This window comes from Tasmannia lanceolata, unplaced genomic scaffold (genome assembly GCF_043159265.1).
Source record: "Tasmannia lanceolata isolate RefF3 unplaced genomic scaffold, GAP_Taslan_0.1 ptg000023l, whole genome shotgun sequence".
NCBI classification, from domain to species: Eukaryota; Viridiplantae; Streptophyta; class Magnoliopsida; order Canellales; family Winteraceae; genus Tasmannia; species Tasmannia lanceolata.
This window is the reverse complement of record NW_027518700.1, coordinates 15,796,771-15,821,982: the sequence shown is the minus strand read 5'-3', so window position 1 is coordinate 15,821,982 and position 25,212 is coordinate 15,796,771. Positions and strand designations below refer to the sequence as shown.

At 38.7% G+C, this 25,212-nt stretch overlaps 2 protein-coding genes across 2 annotated transcripts in view; one reads left to right on the top strand and one right to left on the bottom strand.

Annotated features, from left to right (window-relative positions):
- The first annotated feature begins 1,735 nt into the window (after positions 1–1,735).
- Positions 1,736–2,293, top strand: LOC143856097 (calmodulin-like protein 2). The gene has a single exon (XM_077366153.1). It carries the CDS (start codon positions 1,736–1,738, stop codon positions 2,291–2,293), a length of 558 nt encoding a protein of 185 aa, XP_077222268.1.
- Positions 2,294–16,752: 14,459 nt separating this feature from the next.
- The window catches only part of LOC143856401 (metaxin-like protein), a 38,294-nt gene continuing 29,834 nt past the window's right edge, over positions 16,753–25,212 (bottom strand). The window contains exon 6 of the mRNA XM_077366601.1: positions 16,753–17,208. Coding sequence (XP_077222716.1) covers positions 17,018–17,208 — 191 coding nt within the window. The 3' untranslated portion in view covers positions 16,753–17,017. The remainder of the gene's footprint in view (positions 17,209–25,212) is intronic.

Sequence of the window (25,212 nt, the reverse complement as noted above, 5' to 3'; positions counted from 1 at the left end):
CGATGTCATCCTAGGATGGATTGGTAGGCATCAAACCATGCCAACCTTGTCTGCCATAAGAAAATAGTGAAATTTTGCATTCCTAATAAGTCCGAGTTCGTTTTTAGAGGAAGTGTGAGAGTTGCATCTCCTCGAGTTATATCTGCTATGCAGGCCACACGGATGTTGACAAGTGGATAGCAAGGATTTTTAGCTTCTGTAAGGGATGTAAGTCAAGGAGACCCAAGACTAGAGGACATTCTGATTGTGAGCGAGTATCCGGATGCCTTTCCGGAAGAATTGTCTGGGTTGTCACCAGATAGGAGATAGAGTTCACTATTGACCTAGTGGGTGGCACGGGACCTATTTCTAAGTCCTATCGAATTGCTCCAGCAGAATTGAAGGAGCTCAAGAGTTATTATATAAAGGTTTTATTAGACTAAGCGTGGGGAGCACCAGTTTTATTTGTGAAAAAGAAGGATGGTAGCATGCGACTCTGCATAGACTATAGAGAGCTGAACAAGGTGACTGTTAGAAACAAATACCCTCTGCCTAGAATTGATGATATGTTTGGTCAGCTTCAGGGGCATTTCACTACTTCAGTATACTTCCTTTAAAACATGAAAAAATGTGTTTAATACATTTAAAATTTTGTCATTTACAATATACAACGAGGGTAAAATTGGAAATTTGGCCTAAAACACATTTAATAATTTTAAATTCCTTAAAAACATTTTGCTGTAAAAGTTTTAAACTCGTCAAAAAATGTATTTTAGCCTAAAGGTTTCCCTGTACAGAGCAAGCTTGACTTGGGCCCACATACATTATATAAGCATAATCAGGATTGTAGACCGTTTATCAAAGGTGCAAATGAAAATCTCTCTAATAAAATATTCCTAGTCATTTGATTGAAGAACCTGAAAATTTTCAACCCACTAATCAGGTGGTTGGGATCAATTGAAAAAAGAAAAAAAAGAGGACAAATAAACAAAGCATTGCATTGAAAAATCAAGAAAAGTATTTTTCATAAGAAAATAAAAAGGGGGTTTTGGTCATTTTGCTAAAATGGATTTTTTAATGTCAAAAGTCAAATAACAACTAGACAGTGGAGGAATCTGAAAGGATTGAGAAGCCAACCCACTGCTCTTCCAGGATGGTGCAAGGTTACAGGGTATCCTTCTACGCGGTAGACAGCCTTCATGTGTCCCCCCACCTTCCTTACTTAAATGTTTTAAAGATCGAGTTGAAATCTTTTCCTAACTTTTTAAAATAGAAGCAAGGGCCAAGGGGGAAAAGAAACACAGCTTTTATTATTTGAATATAATCTTCTGCCAAAAAGTAAGGGTTCCATTATAAAAATATTGGAGTATGGATACCATTTCCCTACATATATATTATACAATATATTAACATCATGGGGTCTCTTTTATAGCCTTGAATAATCCAAGTATAGCTCACATAGTGTACTTGCTTTTCTAAACATTAATAAGACATCAGTGTGCTTCCATTATGGCAGTAAAAAAATGCCAGAAGGGCATCTCACTACTTCAGTATATGTGAGTTCTTCCTCTATATAAGAGATGCAACCACAACAAGGATAGTCACAGAGCTGAGTGTATGTAATTTGTGTCTCAATAGAAATTAGAAAAGTAGTTTTTCTCCAAGTCTGTTTATTTCATTACCAAAGAATTCTAGTTCAGTTCTTCAAATTATACATAGAGAATTCCAAGCTTTGATTCTCTTTTACTCATCCAACATGATGGACATATTGGGCGTTTGCTACCGATTTTTCGGCGAGTTTTTACAGGCATTTGTGGCTCTGGCGAACGGCTTGGCTCAGTTCAATGCCAAGGATGCTTATAGTAAGCCAAGCCATGCAGCTCGGCGTGATGACTTGGCTAGTCGGGCGTTAACCGCTGTGTTTGGTATGGACGCAGAAGGGAGAATAAAGAAGGAGAAGGCACGCCGAGTGGTGGAAAGACTCGGCTTGATAGCCGGAGAGGACGAGTTTGGCTTCGAGCTAGTTGGTGTCTTGGAGGAGGAGCTTCGATCCGAGGAGATCGTGGGCTGCGGGGAAGAGGAAGATGAAGATGGGTTGCTGAGGGGTGAGTTGATGAGAAGAGCCTTTTTGGTTTTTGATGAGAATGGGGATGGGTTTATAGAAGCCTTAGAGGTGAAGAGGGTGTTGGAGTGTTTGGGATTGGGAAATGGATGGGATATAGGGGAGATTGAGAGGATGGTTGAGGTGGTGGATCTCAATTTTGATGGCAAGGTGGATTTTAGTGAGTTTGAGTTGATGATGGGAGGAAAATGAAATGGAGAAAATGTGGTGCATGTATATTTTTCATGAATTATATATAAGAATTTAGAATGTTTTGAAGATTGCACACTTTTCCTTTTTTGTTTCTTGGTTAAACACTCTTTTTCTTGCATTTTAGTGAGTGGGCATTGAGAGAGAGAGAGAGAGAGAGAGAGAGAGAGAGAGTCCAGTATTGCTTGAAATGAAAAGTACCATATGGTCGACTATGTAGGATGATCCAAACCATCCATTTGATGGGTCACAATCTGAATAGGTTGTGCCCCATAAATCATTTCTATAGGACGATCCTAACCATCCGATCTATAGAGGGACTGCGTATTATGTAAAACTCTATGCTTGGAGGCTTATGATCATCCTATGGAAATGATTTTTTTGGACATAACCTATTTAGATTGTGGCCCATCAAATGGATGCCGGCCGTTTGGATCTGCCTATAGTGGGCCGTATGGTGCTTTGTGAAAAATATTGGACTGTACGGCCAAACACAATATAAAAACTCAATATAGGCCCCTTATGCTACTCTGTACAACTCAAAATGTACAGTGGGTCCCACTTCATACGATGATCCAAACTGTTCATTTGTTGGCCACATAGTACATGAGTTGTACCATGTACATCATTTTCGTAGGGATGATCCTAACCCTCCGATCTATAGATAGACTGTACATTATAGAATCCTCTATAGATCCGAGGGTTAGAATATCTTATGGTGGGACACAACCTATTTACGTTGTGGTCCAACAAATGAACGGTTTGGGTCATCCTATGAAGTGGGCCACTTAACACTATTTGCGTATTATCTTATATCCAAGTGCTTTAGAAGTTACATGAGAAGAAAATGGCATGTTATACGCCAACATTCTACTTCTATGCAAGGTTTTAAATTTCGGCCCGAAATCTCAAATTTTGGACCGAAATTTCAGATTTGGGTGAGGACTGAAACCGAAATTGCCAAACTTGACCAAATTTCGGTCAAAATATCGTAAATTAATAATGTCATTTCGAGCACCTTTACCGATTTCAGCCGAAATTTCGGGATTTCGGCTAAAATTTCAGAAATTTTGGGATTTCAGCTAAAATTTATGTTTCTGTGAGGACTGAAATACCCCCGAAAACGAAATTTAAAACCTTGCTTAATCCCGAAATTCGGTAGAAGCGCTTGAAATGTCATTTTTTTTAGCCGGGTTTGAAATTCTGTAAAGGAATAAAAATTTATTATTTTATCAATAATCTCACCGAAATTTGGTAAATTTTTGGTATTTCGGGTTCAGAACATTTCGGTTTCGGTCCTGACCGAGAATTTTGGTCGAAATTTAAAACATATATTGCTTCTATGTACCTTTGATAGCCTTGTTTTGTTTAAGAGGAGATATTATACGATGAACAAGCTAACATGCTCGTATTCATCATCTCAGCTTTGATATTCGATAGGACAGCACACTTTTTAAGATGTTGCTGTCTGATCAAAGTTCAAAGCTGGTACTTCAATTCGGTCGTAAGATGAACAAGGGCATGTCCGCTCCTTCAGCATATAATTTTTTTAAATGGGTAAACTGGGGTTAAGCAGACCCCCTACGATAGAAAGAAAATAAGATTTACGTTCGTTGATAAAGAGCTCCCGAGGAGTCCCTCAAAACAATGCATTCAAGCTCATCATGAGAGGGCAAGGGAGAACACAAAAGCTCCTTTTGGGGAGAACTGGGGCTTCGAAAGAACATCAGGTTGCCTTCTCGCCATGTGTGGGTTATCTGCCAAGCATTAAATTCAGAGAGGAGGGAATGAATTCTGCCCAACGTTTTGATCATGCGCAATGGGCATGGGATGGTTCCTTTGATTATGTTGTGTGCACTGAGAGAGTCTGATTCAATCCAGAGACAAAAAGTAAAATATATTGTGTGGCCATATAGTCTGTTAGCTTCAAAAAGTATTGTACCACCCACTTCACAGGATGATCCAAAACGTTCATTTGTTGGGAAACAATGCAACTAGGCAGTGCCCCAAAAATCATTTCCATAAGATGATCCTAAGTCCTAACCCTCCAATCTATAGAGGGCCTGCACGTTATGGAAACCTCTGTAGATCAATGGGTTAGAATCATCCTACGAAAATGATTTTTTGGGCACTGCCTATTTATGTTGTTGCCCAACAAATGAATGGTTTGGATCATCCTAGCTATAAAATCTCTTGGCCAACACAATTAGAGATGTGTGGAGGCAGGAGTTGCGGCTATGGTGGCTAGAGAAGGGAAAAAGGTTGACCGTTAGATTGAAACAGTGTGAGAGGTGAGAGGGGAAAAGCCATGGTGAAAGGCCAAAAGGCATGAGGTGAAAGGCAAAAGACATGTGGGGTTCTCCTATAAGAACAACCCATCTCTCTCCCTGTTATTCATTCGATCCACACTATTACTACTAGTGTCACACAATTGATCTCTTATTGGAAGAAATATGCTGCCCTCCCTCTCCATTTCCGATTCCTTCATAGCATTTTCTACATTCTGTTGTAAAATAATCCTTTGTATCCAGCAGTGGTATCAGAGCATTTGATTACACCTCCGCTGCCATCGCTCCTAATCAGCCACTGAATTTGTGGCCTATACGACAAGCCTGCAATCAACTCAAATCTCTTTCGTTACTGGTTCGCCATCCAAAAGTCAAAAGCCAGGAACTCTGCTGGTTCTTCGCCTTGTAGGCTTTCTCTTGTCTGTCTCAGAATTTCCCCTTATCAGCCTCTTCTTGAGTAACCAGATCGGAGAGAAAAATTTGTCGTCATAGTTGCCCGCTCTTTTTTGGTTGGATTGCCAATTGCTCATCATAATCTATGAAATCCCTTGGGACTTTTGAGGACCAAGTATGGTAATGATTCTATCCTTGTAGTTGTCTATCTTTTTCTAAAATAGCTCATTTTGTGGCTTGTAGCAAGACAATGGACACTAATCATGTGGCCGAACTATATTTTTGCGAGATTGTGAAGTTGCATGGTATTCCCAAGACCATTACTTCCGATCGAGATTCAATATTTATTAGTCATGTTTGGCCTACACTTTGGTGAAAGATGGATACGAAGTTGCAATTTAGTAGATCTCATCATCCACAGACAGACGGAGAAACCGAAGTTGTCAATCGATCGTTGGGAAACTTATTGAGATCATTGGTAGGTGAGTGATGTTTTAGCTTAAGCTAAGTTAGCCTACAACAAATCAAAAAATCGATCGATTGGTGTGAGTCCATTTGAAGTGGTGCATGATCAGATCCCAAATTGCCCATTGGATTTGGTTCCTTCACATATCTTAGATCGTTTCAGTGGAGATGCTAATGATATGACTCACTACGTTAAAAAATTACTTGAACGGGTTCGAAGGAAGCTTGAAGAGAGCAATAAAAAATATAAAGAGTCAGCTGATAAGCATAGAAGGCATGTGGAATTTAAATAAGGAGATCATGTTGGATCAAGATGCGGAAAGAAAGGTTTCGAAGGGGTAAGCATGGTAAATTGCAAGACGGAACTGATGGACTGTTTTGTGTGCTCAAGCGTATTGGCAAGAATGCGTATATTATTTATCTACCTGGTGATATGGGAGTTTCCACAACTTCCAACATGACTGATTTGGACGCATATCATGGAGATGACAATGTTGATCACTCATACTCGAGGACGAGTCCTTCTCAACCAGGGGAGACTGATGCAGCGACATATATCGACGTGAAGAGTCTAGATCCGAAAATCAGGCAAAAAAGGGTTATCAAAAAGCCTTCTTATTTAAAAGATTACATCTTCTAGTTAGATTCATTGTTTTCTCTAGAAAGATAAAGTTGTTTAGAATATTTTATTTTGGTAGGACTTTAACTACTTTCTATTTTTTAGCATTGGAATTCTTTTTTAATTGGGTCTCCTAGTTTGCAAAAAGGGGGGAGAAAAACAGAACATGAAAGGGAACTTTCTGATTGAATAAAATTCCATACGTTTTGAGCCAAATTATAAGCTTGAACTACTTCTTCTTATGTTTTGTTCTGATTACTTGTGCTTGGTTTTCACATTTTCTTCGGTCTCCATTGCACTAACTTGCCTCTTGTTTCAATTTAACTTTGAGTCTGTATCTTTTCTTTCTTTCTTTCTTCCTTGTTTTCTTGCCAAATTTTCCCAATTGATTTTGGATTTTCGGGCCTCTTTGGATATCTTTAAAATTATTTGTAATCTGTTTTTTTTTTTCTTGGTGTCCTAAAACAATTAACAATCTCAAGTGTTGCAATGAGAGGTAATGATTGCTTTTTTAAGTGAATATTCTTAGTGGGAGGACAATATCAAATGTTAAAAATACATGATTTTGATTACATTGTGTGGATTGTTGTGCAATTTATCAACCGATCGAATGATTACAATTTTTAAAGTGAATATTATGGGTAGGTGGATTAATTCAATTCTATATGGTGACAATTCGTGATTTCGATTCAAATTTATGGGCTGTTATTTACCAAGTTTTATATACGACAGTTTCCAACATGACGCCCAATATGCATCTACCATTCATTGAACCATAGGTCAGATATCTCTGCTTTTCTTTATTTTATAGCCTATCATTTCACACTACCAATAATATTCTCTATTTTTTTTTTTGCCCTATATATGTTTCCTCTATTAGTTTTTTCAGATAAATGTATATGATTTTAGAGTAATTCTTCATGTGATAATTCTTTGAATGTTGATTTATATTTAGTTTAGTTGACCAATCAGTTCGTATTTACTGTTTACCCACACATCTACTTATAGTATGTGCAATAATTGGTTTATATTTCCCATCTTCCATGGTTGGCATCTCAGTAAAACCTATTTTAGTTACATGGAGTCTATCAAGATGAAGTCTGCTCTATTGCTGGTTGGTGTCTAGGGCATCTCTATTACTCACTAGGGATGCACTTCGAATAATTTAGTTACTTAATCAGAGCAAACAATTTATCTTGCCTATTTCATTTTTCGTTCTTGGACATCAAGGGTTGGATGAACTGTGGTGCTATCCATGGTTTCTAAAGTAACAATGATAGCTGTTGAATTGGGTGTCTTGAATTCAAAATGGGTTGGGATCCGAAACATTGTGTGCGACCTGGATGCAGCCTGTTTATTGGCCCGGCCCGTTTTAAGTGTTTTCGGCCCGATAAGAATAAGTTTTGCCTCGCTTTATATAAAGGGGTTTTAGTCTGGGCTTATTTTCGTATTCATATCTTTGAGAAGAGGGTTAAGAGCTCAAGGGGATAAAGGGTGTATTACGGTATCTTGTGGGTTTGATGAGAGATACTGACCTTCTCTTGTAATCTCCTATTTCTATAGTGGATTTTTCTCGTCGCCTCTGCCGTGGATGCCAGCTTTGCCGAACCACGTAAATCTGTGTCTTTGTGCGATTACTTGTGTTTGTTCTTTCGTTTTGTTTTGCCATTGAAATTGTATATTGCTATTTGGGGTTTTTCACAGCAATAGCAGCTTACCAGTATACTAAACCCCTAGCAACTTTTGGTTCCCAAGTTTGGGTTTTTATTCATTTTCCAGTTTAAGGGTTCATCTAGAGGATAAAACTATAGCAAATCAGCTAGCAACCATCATTACCTAGCTTGATTCTTCTCATATTTCACTGTTCTTTCTCATTAGGGCATCTTTAGTTTTTTTTGTTAATAGGAAGCATGATTTCTTCTAGTTTACTTGTTTACAGAAGTAAGTATCTCTTTACAAACAATCAGCCAAATGGAATTTAATCTTGCAATTTAAAAACATTGGTGTGTTTGTAATGGTGCAAAGAGATAATCACTTTGCCCGTTTCATCTCTTATGGTGATACTCCTTTATATCATGATAGTAGTAACTCGTATGATTATGTCGATGATGTCGTCACTGCAACCGATGCCATAAATGTTGCATGAATTTCTAATGGGTAAAGTGCCATTTTTGGATGGATACAGATTGGCGTCTGACACAGTAAGATGCTTTTAGTTCATTTTCAGTTTTCCTAAATTACAAACTTATGCTTACCTTTACCATATGACACCAATCGTCTGTTTCCAACTATATTTACTAGGGTTTAATATGTCACTTTCATTGTGCAGATTTTCTTATTTATTCATAGACTAACTATAGACACCCAATTTTGTCAAGGTGGAACTAATGATAGTTTGTCGCGAGGAAGAGTCCATGACGAGTCCCAGAGCACCTGTTCTCTTTCTCTCAATCTCTCTCTAGGTTATGAAACTAGGAGAATTTCTCAAAAATAAACTTTACCCCAGAGGTGTGACAAAAGCCCGTCTTTACAAGGCCTCCCGCCTTTTACGGTGTAGCCAAAAAAACATGTTTTACACGGAATTTCAACCAAGAAGTTAATTTTGAGTTGAAAACATCCGTTGTTATCCAAAAACATTTCACGTTCCGAAAACCAGCGATATTAGACTCGTTGAAATCTCCTCGTAACGAGAAATCCAACGGATCTGACCGTGTACGATTTGGAGTCCAAACGGTGGAGTTATGGTCCTCCAAAACTTCCCGAAATCCCATCAAAAGAGATGAAAAAATCACATTTTTCGAGATTAAAAAAAAGAAAAATCACATTTTCCGAAATGTTGCCGACCTGACATTGGCATGTCAATGTCAGGTTTAGTGCGAAATTGGAAAAGGCAAATTTTGCAGAGTACGAAATTTTCGCACTCTGTGAAATTTTGGCCCGAACCCCTATAAATAGGGGTAAGAGTAAAATCAGATTTTAACTATTCCAGATCAGATTTTTAACTTCAAGAGGTTATTTTCAAACGTTTTTATTCTGGTTTTTAGTTCAAAAATCCCTTCTGACTTTAAGAAAAACCTAGTTTCTTTACTTTATAAGAGATAAAGTAGAGAAATTCTTAAGTAGCTCACACTTTGCGTCTGCACTCTGCCGAATTTCGGCAGAGTCGGAGCGACATCCTCCAAATAGCGTCGTTGCTCTGCTGAATTTCAGAGAACTATTAGGCTATTTTTCAATAATAGCGCCGTTGTTCTGCCGAAATCTCGGCAAACCCGAAGCCCCTTCGTCCAAATAGCACTGTTATTCTACCGAATTTTGGAGAACACGAGGCCCTATTGTCCAAATAGAGCCGTTGTTCTGTCGAAATCTCGGAAAACCCGTCTTCGTCCAAATAGCGACGTTGTTCTGCCGAATTTCGTAGAACTCGGGCCCTATTGTCTAAATAGAGCCGTTGTTCTGCCGAATTTCAGAGAATCCAAGGCTCTATTGTCCAACTAGCATCGTTACGCTGCCAGTTTCTCAGCAAGCATCCTCGCTCCTCTAGTAAATTTACATTTATTTCCCAGCTTCTGCACTTCTATTACAAAACTCGGTGCAGGATAGTTATGGGATTTATGGCTCCTTTTGCCCTAGATCCTGTAATGTAAACCCCTCTCCGCTCTTTAAACAGGGCTACGTTCCATCTCCTTATCCCACCACTCTATCTCCGGTCCTACCATAGACAAAAGAGATAGAAACGAGAGCCCCCGTGCTCCACGGTGTTGGACAAACAGAGGGAATCATAAACCTAGAGTTTCTTTTTCCTTCTGTATTGTCTTTTCCGTGTGATTGAGTTAACCTAATTGTGGTCAACTGCGAGATCTTTCGGGACTCATATTACAGCATACGACTTCAATCAGGATAACAATAGCTTATTTTCTTTCTTTAATTTACATTCTGAATTAAAGCCTAATCCAAATAAATGATAATAAGTAGGGGTGGCAAAATTGGCCGAACCGAACTGGAACCGAGCCGAAACCGAACCGAAAATTCGGTTTCATGGTAACACCAAACCGATTCAAATTTTGGTTTGGTTCGGTTTGGGGGGTCAAACTGAACCGAAACCGAACCTTTGCCACCCCTAATAATAAGATAAGTTATTCTTATTACATTCTTCAAAAATGCCAAATCAAGTCAAGAGACCAGGTTTACCCGGGCATGAGGGGTGCCTAACACCTTCCCCGAATGTAACCATAACCCTTACCCAGGTATATGTAATGACCATGCCTTAACAAACAGAGCAAAATTATAGGTTCTAGGCCCAAAGCAAAAGAACCCATTTGGTTACTGCTTCTTCAATGAAATTGGGATCTTTATCCACGTTTCATCTGAAGAGTAGGCACGGGTCCTAGGCCCTAACCTAGGTGGCGACTCTAAGTTTCTTTTTCTTGTGAAATTCGAACTACGATCCTGAGTTCACAAGAAACGCAGATCAACAAACACTCCCAGAAAACCCGACGTGGTGATCCCCGCCACCTCGCGCGCTCGGGAAAAAACCGGCTCCCACACTGACCAATTTTTTCGAAGGGATGCAAAATCATTTCCCACGAATCTCTTTTTGGTCCACTCCTCTTTGGAATTGGTTGTTCATTTTTTCTGTTTGTTTAGGCTTTTCTTTGGTTTATGACAGTGTTTACGTACTTTCCATTTAGTTCTTTATTCATTTTGCTTTTCTTTTAGTTCTTTAGTTGTTTTATCTTTATTGTTGTTGATAGGGTTAGGCCCTTGTGTTTGTCATATTTAAGTATTTGGTATCATATTTAATGGTCAGTTTTCTGTTACTAATTTATGGAATTACAAGATGTCTACCTTCACAGAAACTGCCTTGCACCATTGACAAACATGGCACCTCTTGTGCATGGCAACATTTAGGTTCTTTGAATTTCCAAGAATTTCTAGAGCCTTCATTTCTAACTTTCTTGATCAGAATTTTCCTTTCATTGCAGTTTATAACAATAGACTAATGGATTAGTCTTACATTTTAGAGAAACAAATATCTCATAAATGGAGGAACTTTGTCAATTTAGCATTTCTTACTCACTGGTATAACTATTTAAGAAGACTTTCCATTGTTTTTTTTATGACATAGGGTATCCCCACTCCTATGGTATTCTTATGTACTTTCTCATTCTCTCGGGTTTCTTCTCCTGTTCACAGTGACCTCATTATTCTTGAGTTGCAAAGTTAAGCATTGTTTACAGGGGCAATGCCAGAAATTTTGCAAAGGGGGGGGCAAAAATTATAGTAATTTTTTTTCTATCTTAAAATTAAGATAGAACAAGGGGGCAAAAATTATAGTAAATTTTGCTAAAGGAAGGGAGATAAAAATGGTAAAATTAAAATTTTAAACTTATTTTCTTTCTTAGGGATGATTGGAAAGGGGGGTATATTTTTTTAAAAAGGGGGTAAGTATAAAAATAAAGGTACATTTTTTTTTTCCAAAAAATTAAGGGGGGCAATTGTCCCCCTTTCCCTTCAAGTGGCATCGCCCTTGATTGTTTATCCCTTCTTTTTTTTACTTGTCAAAGGAAGTAGGGCAAGACAACCAATTGTGATTGATGAACACGTTAATGTGTGAATGTTAGGTACTTAGGGATGCATATTATTTAATTAAAGCGGTGCTATGATGGTATTTTCCCTTATTTTTTATGTTTCAGGTTATTTTCAGAAAATCCATGAAAAATGGGCTTGGAAGGGAAATTAATTCACAGTTATTGACCGTCGTTTGAATGGTCCAAATCAGCCCACAAAAAGGATTCAAGAGGTGCGCTCATTGGTAAGATCAAAGTTTATATCGAGGCCTGCAAATTTAACGGTTCAGATCATATCAATGGGACGGTTTAGTGGTGCAAGTAATTTACAAGTTGACCGTCAATTGAATGGTTTGGATCGTTTATTGGAGATGAAGAGGAGAGGAGAAATATCAAGTGTTTGTGTACAATATAAATGAGGGGTAGTCTTGCCATTTTCAAATAATTATGACGATGGGTGTAATTATTTTGAAGAGTAAGGACAATATGGTAGTTTCACAAGCACCAGAAAAAGTTGAGTGGAACGGATGAATTCACCCCCTTACAACTCATCAATCACCAAATAACATTAGAGTTGAAAGCAAAAGGGGATCAAATTTGGTAATATGTACACCCAACTTTTATTATATTTTGTAACCGAGAAGAAAAATGGATCAAAATTGGTAACTTCCAACCAAACCAAATTTGAGCCCAAATTATACATGTTTTCTCCCCTCTTTGGACGTTATTTCCACACTATTATGGTTAGGAAAAAACATGTGGAATCTTATTTTTAGTAATATCCACCCCTACTTCTTAGCAATCCACTTATTTCCTATTGGTGGAAAGTTTCCAAAAGCAAAAGGAGCCAAAATAAGAAGGAAGTGGACGATTCTTACTTGCATTAAGAAAGTTGGCAATTACCAAGAGGAGGTGGACGTTTTCTATTTATGGGGGCTCTCTCTCTTCTCTCCTCTTGAGAGTTAACTAAAGAAATTTAATTTTTTTTGCTCTCCCTTGGCTACCATCAACCAATTCCAAGAACTCAAATTCACAAGGAGGCTCAATCATCATGAACCATCCAAGAAGAATTAGAGAGGAGCTTTAAAGAGGAGGGTCGAAAATTTCTTTTCTTTCTTTTGGAATATGCTTGTACTTGGACAGTTCAATTAAAGGGGAAGCACTCTTATTCTTTTGAATTGTTGTTTATTTTTATTTCTTTTAGTTTAGATTATTGATCATGGTAATCTTTTATTATTTGTGTTTTGAATAAATAATGAGTAGCTAAATTTTTAATCTTAGGGTTTAGATGAAGCTTTAAGGGTAGATTAAATTTATTAGATTATGTGATCTAACGGTCTAGATTCAATTTTGTGAATATAATTTTAATATACAAGGGGTTGTAAATTTGAATTATAGATCATATATGCCATTGATTATCTCTTGTATATGTGATCGTTGATGAGAATTTATAGAGTCTTGTATAGATATTGAAAATTGTTTGTGTACTTGATCAATTACTAATGGAAAATCTCATCCATTGATTGGATTTTTCATTGATCGGATTGATCATCTATACAAGTCAATCTAATTCAAGATTGTGATCGAAGCGAATCTATATATACAAACTAATAATTTTTATCTAACCTATGGTGGATTCTAACCCTAAGACTTTTTATTTGAATTTTAGGCAACATTCTAATAGTTTTACAACTTTGCACCTCGATAGTTCTTTAAGTTTTTCATTAAATTAAATAATTATTGTGTTAGATTAATAACTAAATTAGTGGTTAAAATTCTCAATCAAATCAGTCCTTTAATTTATTTTATAAAAAAAAAAAATTTAGTAGTTAAATTGCTTGAATAGGTTTCCCTTAGATTAGAGAAGTTGTTTCTATTAATTGAAAAATTGTTAGACTAGTAAATTGGCTTTAAGTTAATCATCTAGATTAGATAATCAGAAGATAATTAGTAGTAATATTTGGATAATTGTTCACTTTGCCTAAGTTAAGAGGTTTAATAGCTCTTCCCTGTAAACGACATGTAGCTACGATTGACCCGTGCGCTTGCGGTATAATTTTGTGCAAACAAGTTTTTGGCACCATTGCCGTGGAGGAGTTTTTATTAAATTCTTAACTATTCGAAGTGTTTTAGTTTTAGTAAAAAAAAAAAATTTAGTTTATATTAGATTTAATTATTGCATATTTTTAGTTGCTTATTTATTTGCCTTCGTGATTTTGATTTTTGCATGAGTATTGGTTGGGTACGAAATTCTGTGAACCAATTAGAAAGAGCAATTAGATCAGAAACAAAAACAAAAATTCAACCTATACCTATAGACATGGCAGATGAGGAAGCACCTAGAACCCTTAGGGATAGATTCTATCCAGCTAGGACAGCACAACCTTCATGCATACGTTTGCCTGCTGTGCAGGGAAATAATTTTGAACTCAAATCCCAATTCATCACCATGTTACCTCATTTTCATGGGCTACCTTCTAAGGATGCCTATCTATTTCTTAGAGAGTTTGAGGAAGTGTGTGTCTTCATTAAAATGCAGCAACTCTCAGATGATGCGGTAAAGCTTAGATTTATCACTTTTTCACTCAAGAATGGAGCTAAGAAATGACTCTATGGTCTTCCCACCAATTCTATCACTACTTGGGAAGAATTCACTGTTGCCTTTCTTAAAAAGTTCTTTCCTATGCATAAAACGAATAAACTAAGGAATGACATTCTTTAGTTTAGGCAAAAACCCCATGAGTCTTTTTCCAAGTTCATGGAGAGGTTTAAGGATCTTCTCCAAGAGTGCCCTCACCACGGACTTGACACTTGGCATTTATGCCAAATTATTTATGAGGGTATTGACTATCAAACCAAGCAGTTGTTAGAATCTATGTGCCCAACAGGATTTACATCATATACGGATGAAAACGATGCTTGGAAATTGAAGGTATCATCCTTGGGGTTGGCGAAACATCATCTCCCATTAATAATGGTTAATTTAGAGGGATATCATCATAAATTGAAGGTCCCTCTGAATAAAAATTGAATATCATCAAGAGGAAAATGATTTTAAAATTGTTTTTTGCTTTCCAAACATTTCAAGAAGATTAGGGATGTGACACAAAATGTTGCGCGATCTTTGCGTTGAGAGAAGATGGGGATTGGATTTTGGAATCGAGTTTAATCCCATCGTAATCTTCATATATTTTTTTCATAATTGAAGGCAACAGTTTCTCTCTTGTGAATGTAGGCAATTTTTTTGAACCATATAAAAGACTTGTGTGCATCTTGTGGATTGTTTAATTTCATTGTGCATGTGCCGTGTATAGATTGTGGTAGACCCGAAAAGTGAATTACTTGACAACAAGAATCTTTTACTGCAAACAAGATTTTGTGGGTGTAAGATACTTGTTAGGCTATCATACATTGCAACAGCAGTAACTTACCTTCAATCGGGAAATGCATCTTTTAGTTTTTAACTACTTACTCTCCTCATTCTTAGAATGAATCTTTTAGTTTCGAAGCCAAAAGTTTACATTCTCGTGCATGTGCCGTCTAGATGAGTTTCATTTTTAAGTTTTTAACTACCTACTCTGCTCAAGTTCAGAATGAACCTTTTTAGTTTCGAAGCCAAAAGTTTACATTCTCGTACTGATAACAGATTTGCATTGTCCATGAGTCTTCCAAACAGTTTTAAAATCATCTATCTATGGGGCATCTAAATAGTCAAAGTCAAATTCTACCCTATGAGTCTTCCAATAAGGGTCCACATTGCATCCTGTGGAAGGTCCATGTGTCACATCTAGGGGTGCAACTTGGGCGGGCTCAACCCGAACCCGACGGGTTGAACCCGGAAAAAAGTCAGGCTCGGTTGAGTTCGGGCCACGTTCGGATTGAGTTTTCTTAACCCAGGTTGAGTTTGGGTCGGGTTCAGATTGAGGGCTTAGGCAACTCGACCCGAGTCAACCCGACATTTTTAATATTTTTTATTTTATTTTTTAAGCTTAAAATCTGGGGTTGGGTGGGGTTGAACTCGGGTCGGGTCAGGTTTAGGTTGGCAAAAAGGGTTCCTCGGGTCGGGTAGGGTTGAACCTCGTCGGGTTGGAAATAGGGTAAGGTCAGGTTCGGGTTGAGCAAATGGTTGGTCAGGTCAGGTTTGGGTTGGACCCAACCCGACCCGAGTTGCACCCCTAGTCACATCTAGGCTGACAAATGTCACTCTCATTTTTTATAATTTTTGTGCATTAAAAATAAATAACATCATGATTAGTGAAAATTGAAAAATTAATTAAGATGATTTTTATGATACTACTATAGAAGCTAAAGTAATTCAGAGGATTGGCAAAGCGCTAGGTAATTTTTGGTTAATTGAAAAAATGTGGAAAAGAAAAGAAAAGAAATACATTACACAGTCTGTAATTTCTAGCATTTGATAAAACAAAATTCATGGACAAAAAAATTCCTTCCAAAAATGAATGAATTCTCTTTCAACCAAAATTCTACAAGTTTAAACATGTTATTTTCTTTGTAGGAGAAATATTAAAACACACTAGGGTCAAGGTTGTCCCAAGCACCAAAATAGGTGTAAAACAAACTTTTGCCTTGCCCCAAATTTTAATTACTATATATGTCACAAGTTGGGAAGTAATATATTGGCCCCCTTTTCTTCCAAGGGCCAGACCCACTCTAGTGTACAAAGGGGTCGGTGGCTCGGGGAAGAAAAGTGGGCGAATATATCATTTCCCATTGTATCATACGTAACATACATCTGGTGAGTCCTGTTATAGAGATAACCTGGAATAACAATTCCCAAACCATCTACACAGTGGACCTGAAAACGGGCTGTCAAGAAAATATGAGCAACGGTCCAGATTCAAGTTCTCAGGTACATTTAGAAATGATAACCATAGGATTTCATGAAATGTTATCTACACGAGGTGGGCCCCACCTGGTATGAAGGGTCCTTGATCAAGTGATCAAGCTTCTCATGCCTAAGCACTGTTTACAGAAACTTAAAGCCCGCAAGAACACAACAAAAAGAGAAAGTAATTAATTATTTTGTGTAAATGAACAAAATTGTTTTTTTTTTTTTTTTAAATCTACATGCATATGATTAACAATTTCAAAATTTTCAAGTACTCAAAATTACCAACTCATCGGACGCTCCTCAGATAATGAACAAATTTGTGAAGATTCAATGAAAATGGTAATTGAAAAACATCCTCACTATGCGGCTAAGTTACAACCCTCAACTAATGAATAAATTTGTGAAATTTCAGCAAAAACGATAACTGAAAAATATCATCACCATGCGGTTAAGTTACAACTTGCTCCAGACCCACTGATAAAAATGATAAAGATAATTATGATTATTCTTATTAAGGATGTGCTTACCAGGTCAATTTATATTCTATTCTTCATAACTCAGCCGTCCATCATCATCTTCATCCATCTCCACTTCACCATCGTCGGACCCGCCCAAGAGCGAGAGGAAGACGAGAACAGCAACCACCTGGGTTGCCAGGAAGTATTTGGCTCTTCTTCTGAATGTTTTCTCTTCTTCTGTTTTCTCCCTTTTGGGTTTGCTTTTGGGTTTAGAACCTACACGGCCCATTCAATTTGATAAAAAATGGGAAAAATGATGATTATGAGAAATAAAGACTAGCAAGAAAGAAATCACTTAAAAAAAATAAGAGATCAATTAATCAGAGCATAAGCCAAGAGAAATAAATGAAAACGAAGAAAAAAAGAATAGGAAGTGTGCGAAAAGCTTTACTTTCTTGCTACCCATATGCGAGGCGCCGTCTTAGCCTTCTCTGATAAGGATTGCTCCCACACCTGTAGCGTTCGTGATTGGCCTCCTCAACTGTGTATCGATCGAAAGGCAGGACGACACAGCCCCCAACCAAGGGAGTTGTTACATCCTGTATGCCCCCCCCCCCCCCCCCCCCCCCCTCTCCTATCCCCGACATGGTGCCCCGGGGTGGGTAGGAACGGGTCAAGTCCGTATCACTGCGTAGCAACTGCAGTGTCCGGATCTGATCTATCTACTCGGCAATTCATCTGGTGACTTCACAGTCGCCAAAGACAGTATCCGGTAAAAGCTTTACTTTCTTTGAAATAACATCAGTTTATGCACATGGGTGCTCTCTCCAATAATAAACAATATAAAAACTGAATGGCTAAAAATCATGACAAAGATATATAAATCACATGATTAAGCAATGGAAAAAATCAAAGGTGGCATTAACAATTTAAGCAATGTCTTTAAAACCAATGTTTAAAAAGTCAGACTTAGATGTGAACTCGGCCAAGGTAAAAATGAGCAGGATTCAGGCGAGTCAATGATCGATGAGGTCAATTTTTCATTACTCGGACAAGTCAAAGGAGTTCTGTTTTTGGTTGACTTGGTAGGGCAAAACACGGACTCAAAAGAGAACTTGGCCAACGTAAAAAGGAGTCGACCCAGGCAAGCCGATGATTGTCTCAGGGAGTTTTTAAAGTATTTATAATAAAAACTTGATGAGTACTCAAAACTGAAGCGAATCGCTGACTACTCAAATCTTTGTCCATCGTTTTGAGTTTAAGACAGTTTCATGCTTTCCATGTATTTTCAAGCAAGGTTTCAAATTTCGGTTTCGGAATGCGTTTCGTTCCTCACCGAAACCGAAATTTCGGACAAAATCTAAAGAATCAAATAAATAATATTTTATCTCATACAAAATTTCGAACGAAATTACTGAAATTTCGGCAATTTAATGCTGAAATTTTGGAAAAAAATTAAATAAAGAATAAAATCCATATATTTTTGGAGATTTTCCTCAAATTTCAGACCAAAATATTTCAGGGAAAATGAAATTTCGAAGTTTCGGTTGAAATTTTGTCACGTTTCGAGTTCACCCAAATTCGGTTCCGGGTTGACCGAAACCCGAAATTTTGGATTTCGATCGAAATTTAAAACCTTTCGTTCAAGTAAATCGATTAAAGTCCTTGACTACTCCCAACTTTTTAGTTCCACCGAAGCTTTTGAGTAAACTAATTTGAGGAGTTATATGATGCCAGACTCTGGACCTAATTTTCCAAAGAAAAATATGATCGGCGACCAATTGTCCAATTATCCATACAACTCATTTGCTGGTCCCACTGGGGACAGAACGTGCCCCAAAAATCTTAGCCATTGGGCAATCCTAACCCTCAAACTTGAGGTAGTTCAGAAAGTAATGAGACAAATGTTTTTTTTTTTTAAACTTCGCCCTCAAACTTGAGGTAGTTCAGAAAGTAAGGAGACAAATGTTTTTTTTTCTAAAAAAACTTCACAAAACAGACTTAGGATTGTCTGATATAGAAGATTTTGGGTACAAGGCTCATCCATTGTGGCCTAGCAGATAATGGTTTAGATAATCAAACCAATCACCTCACGTGTACCTTTTCTGCCAATGTTTTCCTCCTAAAAATAAGCAGATAATGGTTTAGATCATCAGACCAATCATCCCACATGTACCATTTCTGCCAGTGTTTTTCCTCCTAAAAATAAGCACAGCCACCATATAATATAAACTACTCAAGTTTGTTTTTCAGGCATAGTTCGAATAAACAGCTGGTTGAATCCAGACTAATCCGAATTAATGGGCTTTTGCCAAGTCGATTGAGTCACAAAACAAACCCTGGGTCAGATTTCAGTTGATGAGTTTTCGCCAAGTCACTGAGACAAAAAAACAAATCCCGGTCGACCAGCTTTGTTTTCGCGCCATTTTTCAAGTATCTCAGAGGCAGACATGAGAATCCTCTCCATGTACAGGCGTTTGATGCAATCCCATTAATGGAAGAATGCTATGGAGAAGAGAAACAGCTGAGAGATTGGGCGCGGGGGGGGTGGGGGGGTGTATGACCTATGACCATTAGGGAATACTATAGTCGCCGTCGAGATAATCCTCCGCCTTGTTTCGATAACGCACACAGTCCGGTCATCTGTAGCTGTGGCTTCAATCTTGAGCGGTTGGCTGACTCCTTTCTAGCTTTTGTGGAATGTGGATATTTTGCTCGGGAAGTATTCCATTCACTAGGAGTTTTCAATATTTGCTGCCGTAGATCCTTAATTTTGTTGAATCAAGGGGGAAGACTAGTGGGGATCACACGGGGCCTCCCCAAGTTCCCTTCCCCGATCCTTGGGAAGCTATGAGGATATGGATACGATCATAAGAAGATTTGAATTCAGAGCTGGAAAATTCCATGGAAGACGGATTACAAGTTCTAAAATGGTAGATCCCTCACATCAACATGGAAGTGATTGGTTGTGTTCGAATTGCAGATATAAAAAATTTTGTTCGCACAATGTTTGTAGGAAATGTTTTGGGTCAAGAGAAAAATTGAGGTGGCAAAAACCTGGGTTCCTATGGCTGTTCATCTACCTTGTGTTGAAAAGAAGAATGATACTCCGGCGATTAAAATCCCAATAGATCTAGTTACTGATAGGAAGAGGACTCTTAAAAGATGTCTTGTTAGCAGTTTAAGAAAGAAGGCGCTTTTGGAAGAGGTTTGGGGATAGGCCAAAAGACATTGGGCTCTCCCTTTACTCAAAAAACCTTTTTGTATTAGCCCTTCGTTGGTGCTATTTTGTTTTTAGTCAGAATTTCAGGCCACGTCCATCCTGAGGCGTGGTGGTGATGCTTTGGGAGGGTACCTTGTATCCCTTCAACCTTAGTTTCCTGCTCTCAATACTGGTGCGAGATTTGTGAGGCTTAGATTTTATGATATCCCGCTTCACACCTAGTCAACCTCCACTGCGGAGGCCTTGGGTCAGCATTTCGGTCAGGTCCCGGAAACCCAGCTTTTTGGTAGCCATGATCACTGTCTAGAATTTGAATCCGCCGAGATTCTTACGGCAATGTGGAAATCCTTACCCTCATTTATAAACCGTAAGGTAGAGTCCAATATCTATGCAGTGGGAGTTTAAGGCGGTAGCTGAGGAGTTTAATTCTATAATGGATTTGTCGGTGGTAGGGGATTCCACTGCCCCAAATGATTCAATTTCTAACAAGGGACCTGAAAACAAGTCGCCGAATAATTCCCTAGAAAAGGAAGGATCCCCTCTGGAAAATCCTGAGGGTAAAATTGTCAATTCCAACGCTAGGGAGCCGTTGGATGGGCCCTTTACGTTTTTTGAATTGCCTTCCGCTTTGGGATTGAAAAAGTCGTCAGGAAAATTAAAAAGTAAGAAATCATCATTGAGAGGGAAGGTAGACGGACATGGGAAATGAGCGATTCAGAAATCCTTAAATGCTGAGACACATGGCCTTATGGGGAAAGCTATCAGAAAAGATATTGCTGACAGTTTCAATCTGCAGTCGGCATTAGATGGAAAGGCTATTAAATTTAAAAATCGATTTTTAAATGGGAACAAAAAGAACCAAGGAAAATCAAGGGGTTTGAAATCTTATAAATGCCAAGACAATGGGTTTCGTGACAATACCCCTCGGATAAGTAACTCTCACCGTGTTGGAAAAGTCGGTCAAGCTGGTTGGGGCTTGTGGACCCCGATCCCGAGGACGGTGAGCGAGGGACGCGAGATCCCCCAGTCAATCCTCTGAGACCTCCACAAGGTGAAGGAGAGCTCTACCAAGGAACTCTCGAAATAATGCCACTCACAGCATGGGTGGCGAATGTATATGTACGAGATACCTCTTGATCCGGAGACAGGAGCCTCGAAACCAAGACGCACCTAAAATAACTCAGAGTCGCCATCCAGGGGAGCTGGCCCTGGAACCCCATAAAATACTCTGTTGCAACGGATAACCAGAGATAAAAAAGGTCTGTGCCTAGTAACGAATGAGGAAGATCCGAAGAGCACCCCAAATTCGCCCAAGTACAAGCACTTGGTCTCTTATGCCATTTTTAATTAACTTTGAAGAGCTTTGGGCGAAAATCATGTGAAATGAGAACGAACATCCCCGAGAAAACGTCTATCTAAGCATGCATGACCTGGGGATGGGCAAAAGAAAATAAACATCCAAATCCTAACTCATCACATTCTAGGAAAGCAGTAACATCCGCATGCAGAGCTATAACTAATCAGACAATGATAGATATAATGAGATAAGGAAAGCAAATGTCTAAGTTTAGACAGATAATCAAGATAAGACGAATGGATAAACGCTATAGCTAACCAATCAAAGCAGTAAAGTAAATACACTAGCATGCGAGCCTATGCGAGAGATAAGGTTAAGAAAATAACAATCAATCACATGCTTAAGAAGCAAACAAACTAGAAGCGACGCATGAGAAATCTGAGGCAAGCACACGACAAGCTAAAAAGAAAAGAATCAGAAAATCATCGGTACGCGAGAACCAAAAACTGCCAGAAAAAAGAAAATGGAACACACGATAGGCTCAGAGAGCGATTCAAAAGGAATCAAGCCCAGCGATCCTAATCTGCTGAAGATCGGACAAGTCTCGCGATCGTCATGACCTATCGTTGGGCTCAGCGAGGACGATCCATGTGAAGAGGTCACGCTACGTCATCGCCCGTCCCAAAACTCGATAAAACGTCGGAAAACCTATGGAAACCGGAAAACCACAATCAAAATCGGAAATGGAATGAAAATGGGGCTCCGAGTGACCTGGCCATCACCATCCTTGCCCATTTTTGTTTTTGTTTTGAAATGTTTGAAAATGTTTGAAAATATTTATTAAAAAGGTTTGACTGAACTAGGGTGGACCCAAGCTACCTACGTACCCTGTGGGAAGGGATCAAGCCAACGTAGTTCGAAACAGCTTTTTCGAAAAATGTTTTTGATGCTTTTGACGATTTTTGTTGTTTTTTGGATTTTTACTATTTGATTTTTATGTGTTTTTGTTTATCCCTTTGATTGAAAGGGGTTTTGGCTCAGGAGGTTTCCGTCCGTCGTCGCCTTAACCCGAAACAAGATGTTCCCAAAATCGATGGAATCCCGAAACTCGAAAAGGATCCTGAGGAACGTGCAAAGAGTAGTCCCAAAAAGAAAGGAAACCTCAAACCCAGTGAAAACCCTGAGATGGGGAAAATGAAAGGAAGGGTAAGGGGTTGGCTCAAGAAATATTCTGTCATCACCACTTTCATATCCTGAAACAAACAATGAACCCCGAGTTACAATGAAGGCCCTTTTGAAATCCTTATACAGGTACGAGAAGACCGAGCCCAACAAAGATGGAACATAAATACAAATGCCAAGGGAATCATGTAGATGGAGAATAGGACCAATGGGCCATGGGCACTTTAGCTGAAAACAGATGAAGTTGATGCGCCCAACAAAACAAGGTAATGCTCGTACTGCTAATGGAGAGGTTGCTATGGGCTAAAATGAAAATGGTGGTTGGGTATAATCCAAAATATCATCGACCAATGTTTCACAATAGCAATGAATTCAATTTAGTTCAAAATATCAAAGCAACACATGATCAGGAGAGCCCTAAGATTCGGGCCTAAAGAAAATCAAGTTACAAAGGAAAGTGGAACCCGATTTTAAACTATTGCAGAGGCAAGGCAGTGCCAAAGAAATTACAATCGTTGAAATATAGTAAGGCTAATATCAGTAGGTGAGAATACTGACATGAACGCCTCTTCACTGCAGCAAAGCAAAAGGAAAGCTAGCACTGTAGGAAGAGAATGCATGCAATCCTTCCCTCACGTCTTCCATGTATAAATATAATAGAACCATTACTCTCTCCTCCACTACAGTGGTAATGAAGAAAACAGTTGCCATAACCAAGATATAAAATTTGTACCTATGTTTTTTTATGGAGAATGAACTATTCAAGCAACATGGATCCAAAAATTACATAAAGAACTGAGATTACTTGGCATATTTCTTTGTAAATTGACACAAGGGAAATGACAAAGATGACCGGGTAGGCAATGATAGACTTCCAAGATTGAGAACTCAAAAATATTCAAACTGAAATAAAACTATCAAGGTAGACTTCGAGTGACGTTAGGTTCAGGTAGAACAAGGTCACCCACCGCTAGCAGTTTTTCGATTCTGTATCTAAGGGCTATACAACGATCAGTATGGTGTCCAGGACCTTGATGGTACTGACAGAACTGGTCTGCTCTGAAAGTTCTGGGAAGAGGGTCTGGGGGAGGTCTTGGTGGTAAGAGTTCAATTACGCCACCTCTAACAAGATTTCTCATGATGGATGATGGGGTGTAAGGCAACGGAGTGAACTCTTTCTTTGGCTTTTGAATGGGTTTCTCTCCTCCCATTACTATATTTCTTGGAGGTGGGCGAGAAGTCCCCAATTGATTCACTTCTTTAGGAGCATTGATGATAGGTCTTTTACCTTCCTTTGGATTCACATAATGCTTCGGAACTACATCCTGTGCTAAAGCATCTTCTGTCATGTTCCCAGTGTGGATGAAATGCTTAAAATCTGGATAGTACTGAGTAGCCATATACTGCGCATAAGGGCCGGAGAGATTTTTGACAATAATGCTGAGCTGGTCTTCTTCAGATGGGCGGTTAGTCATCTGAGCTGCCTTTCTCCTCCACTTCTTAACAAAGGTACTGAACGGCTCATGGATCTGTTGCTTGAGCATTTTCAGATCTCGACAAGTGACCTCAACCCCGTCATCATAAGAGAATTGTTCAATAAACTTTTCAACAATGTCCTCCCAAGTCTTGGTATAAGCTGAATCCAAAGTCAGAAACCATTTACACGCCACGCCTGATAGAGACATTTGGAACAATTTAGCCATCTGCTGAGAATTCAGACCGTACTGCTCAAGCGCATTGATGTACATCTTCAGATGACTTCTAGGACTCCCAGATCCGTCATACTTGGCAAAGTCAGGAATTTTGAACTTGGGAGGGAGAGTGACGCCAGGGAAGATTGAGAATTCAGACATATCTATTTTCCTTGGATTGTGATTTTTCAAATTCAGAAGCTCGGGAGCCAACTGGTCTACTTTCTCAGATAACTCCTTCTCTTTTCCGGCTCTAACAGGAGGTGGCGGAAGATTTTTCCCGGCGTACTGCTCATCATCGTAATCAAAGGCAGGAACTTGCATGGATCTACCTGGGATATGGACTCCAGTTGGAGGATTCTGGACTACAGGGTCCTTCGAGGTTGAAGACTTCTCATTTGCTTGACCCTCCAGACGTGTCACTTTTTCAGTAAGGGTTGACATCTGTCTGGTAAGGTTCATCATCATTTCTCTCATTTCAATCATGAAACTACTCTCAGTAGACTCAGCCATTAGGTCAGGATTAGAAGATTCTGGTGAAGTAGAATAACGACTTAGTCTCGATGTTTGTCGAGACCAAACAGGCTCAGAAGCGGTAACTTTTCGGGGAGCGATGTTTAAACGATCGGGCAAGACTCCTGTCATGGACATCACAAACATTAGGTTTTAATAAGCAGTAATCATATGATAATATTTCATGCAAATTGAAACAAAAGATTATACAAATGCATCCCTTTCCTGGGTAAAGCCAGCAGCATAGCAATCGTGAGAAGGGTCACGGCGGCCTATCACACCTAAAAGAATTGTCGTTACACTCAAGGTGTGTCGGATAAAAAGAAAAATCCGACAGCATAACAGTCTTACAAAAGGATCATGGCATGGCAAAC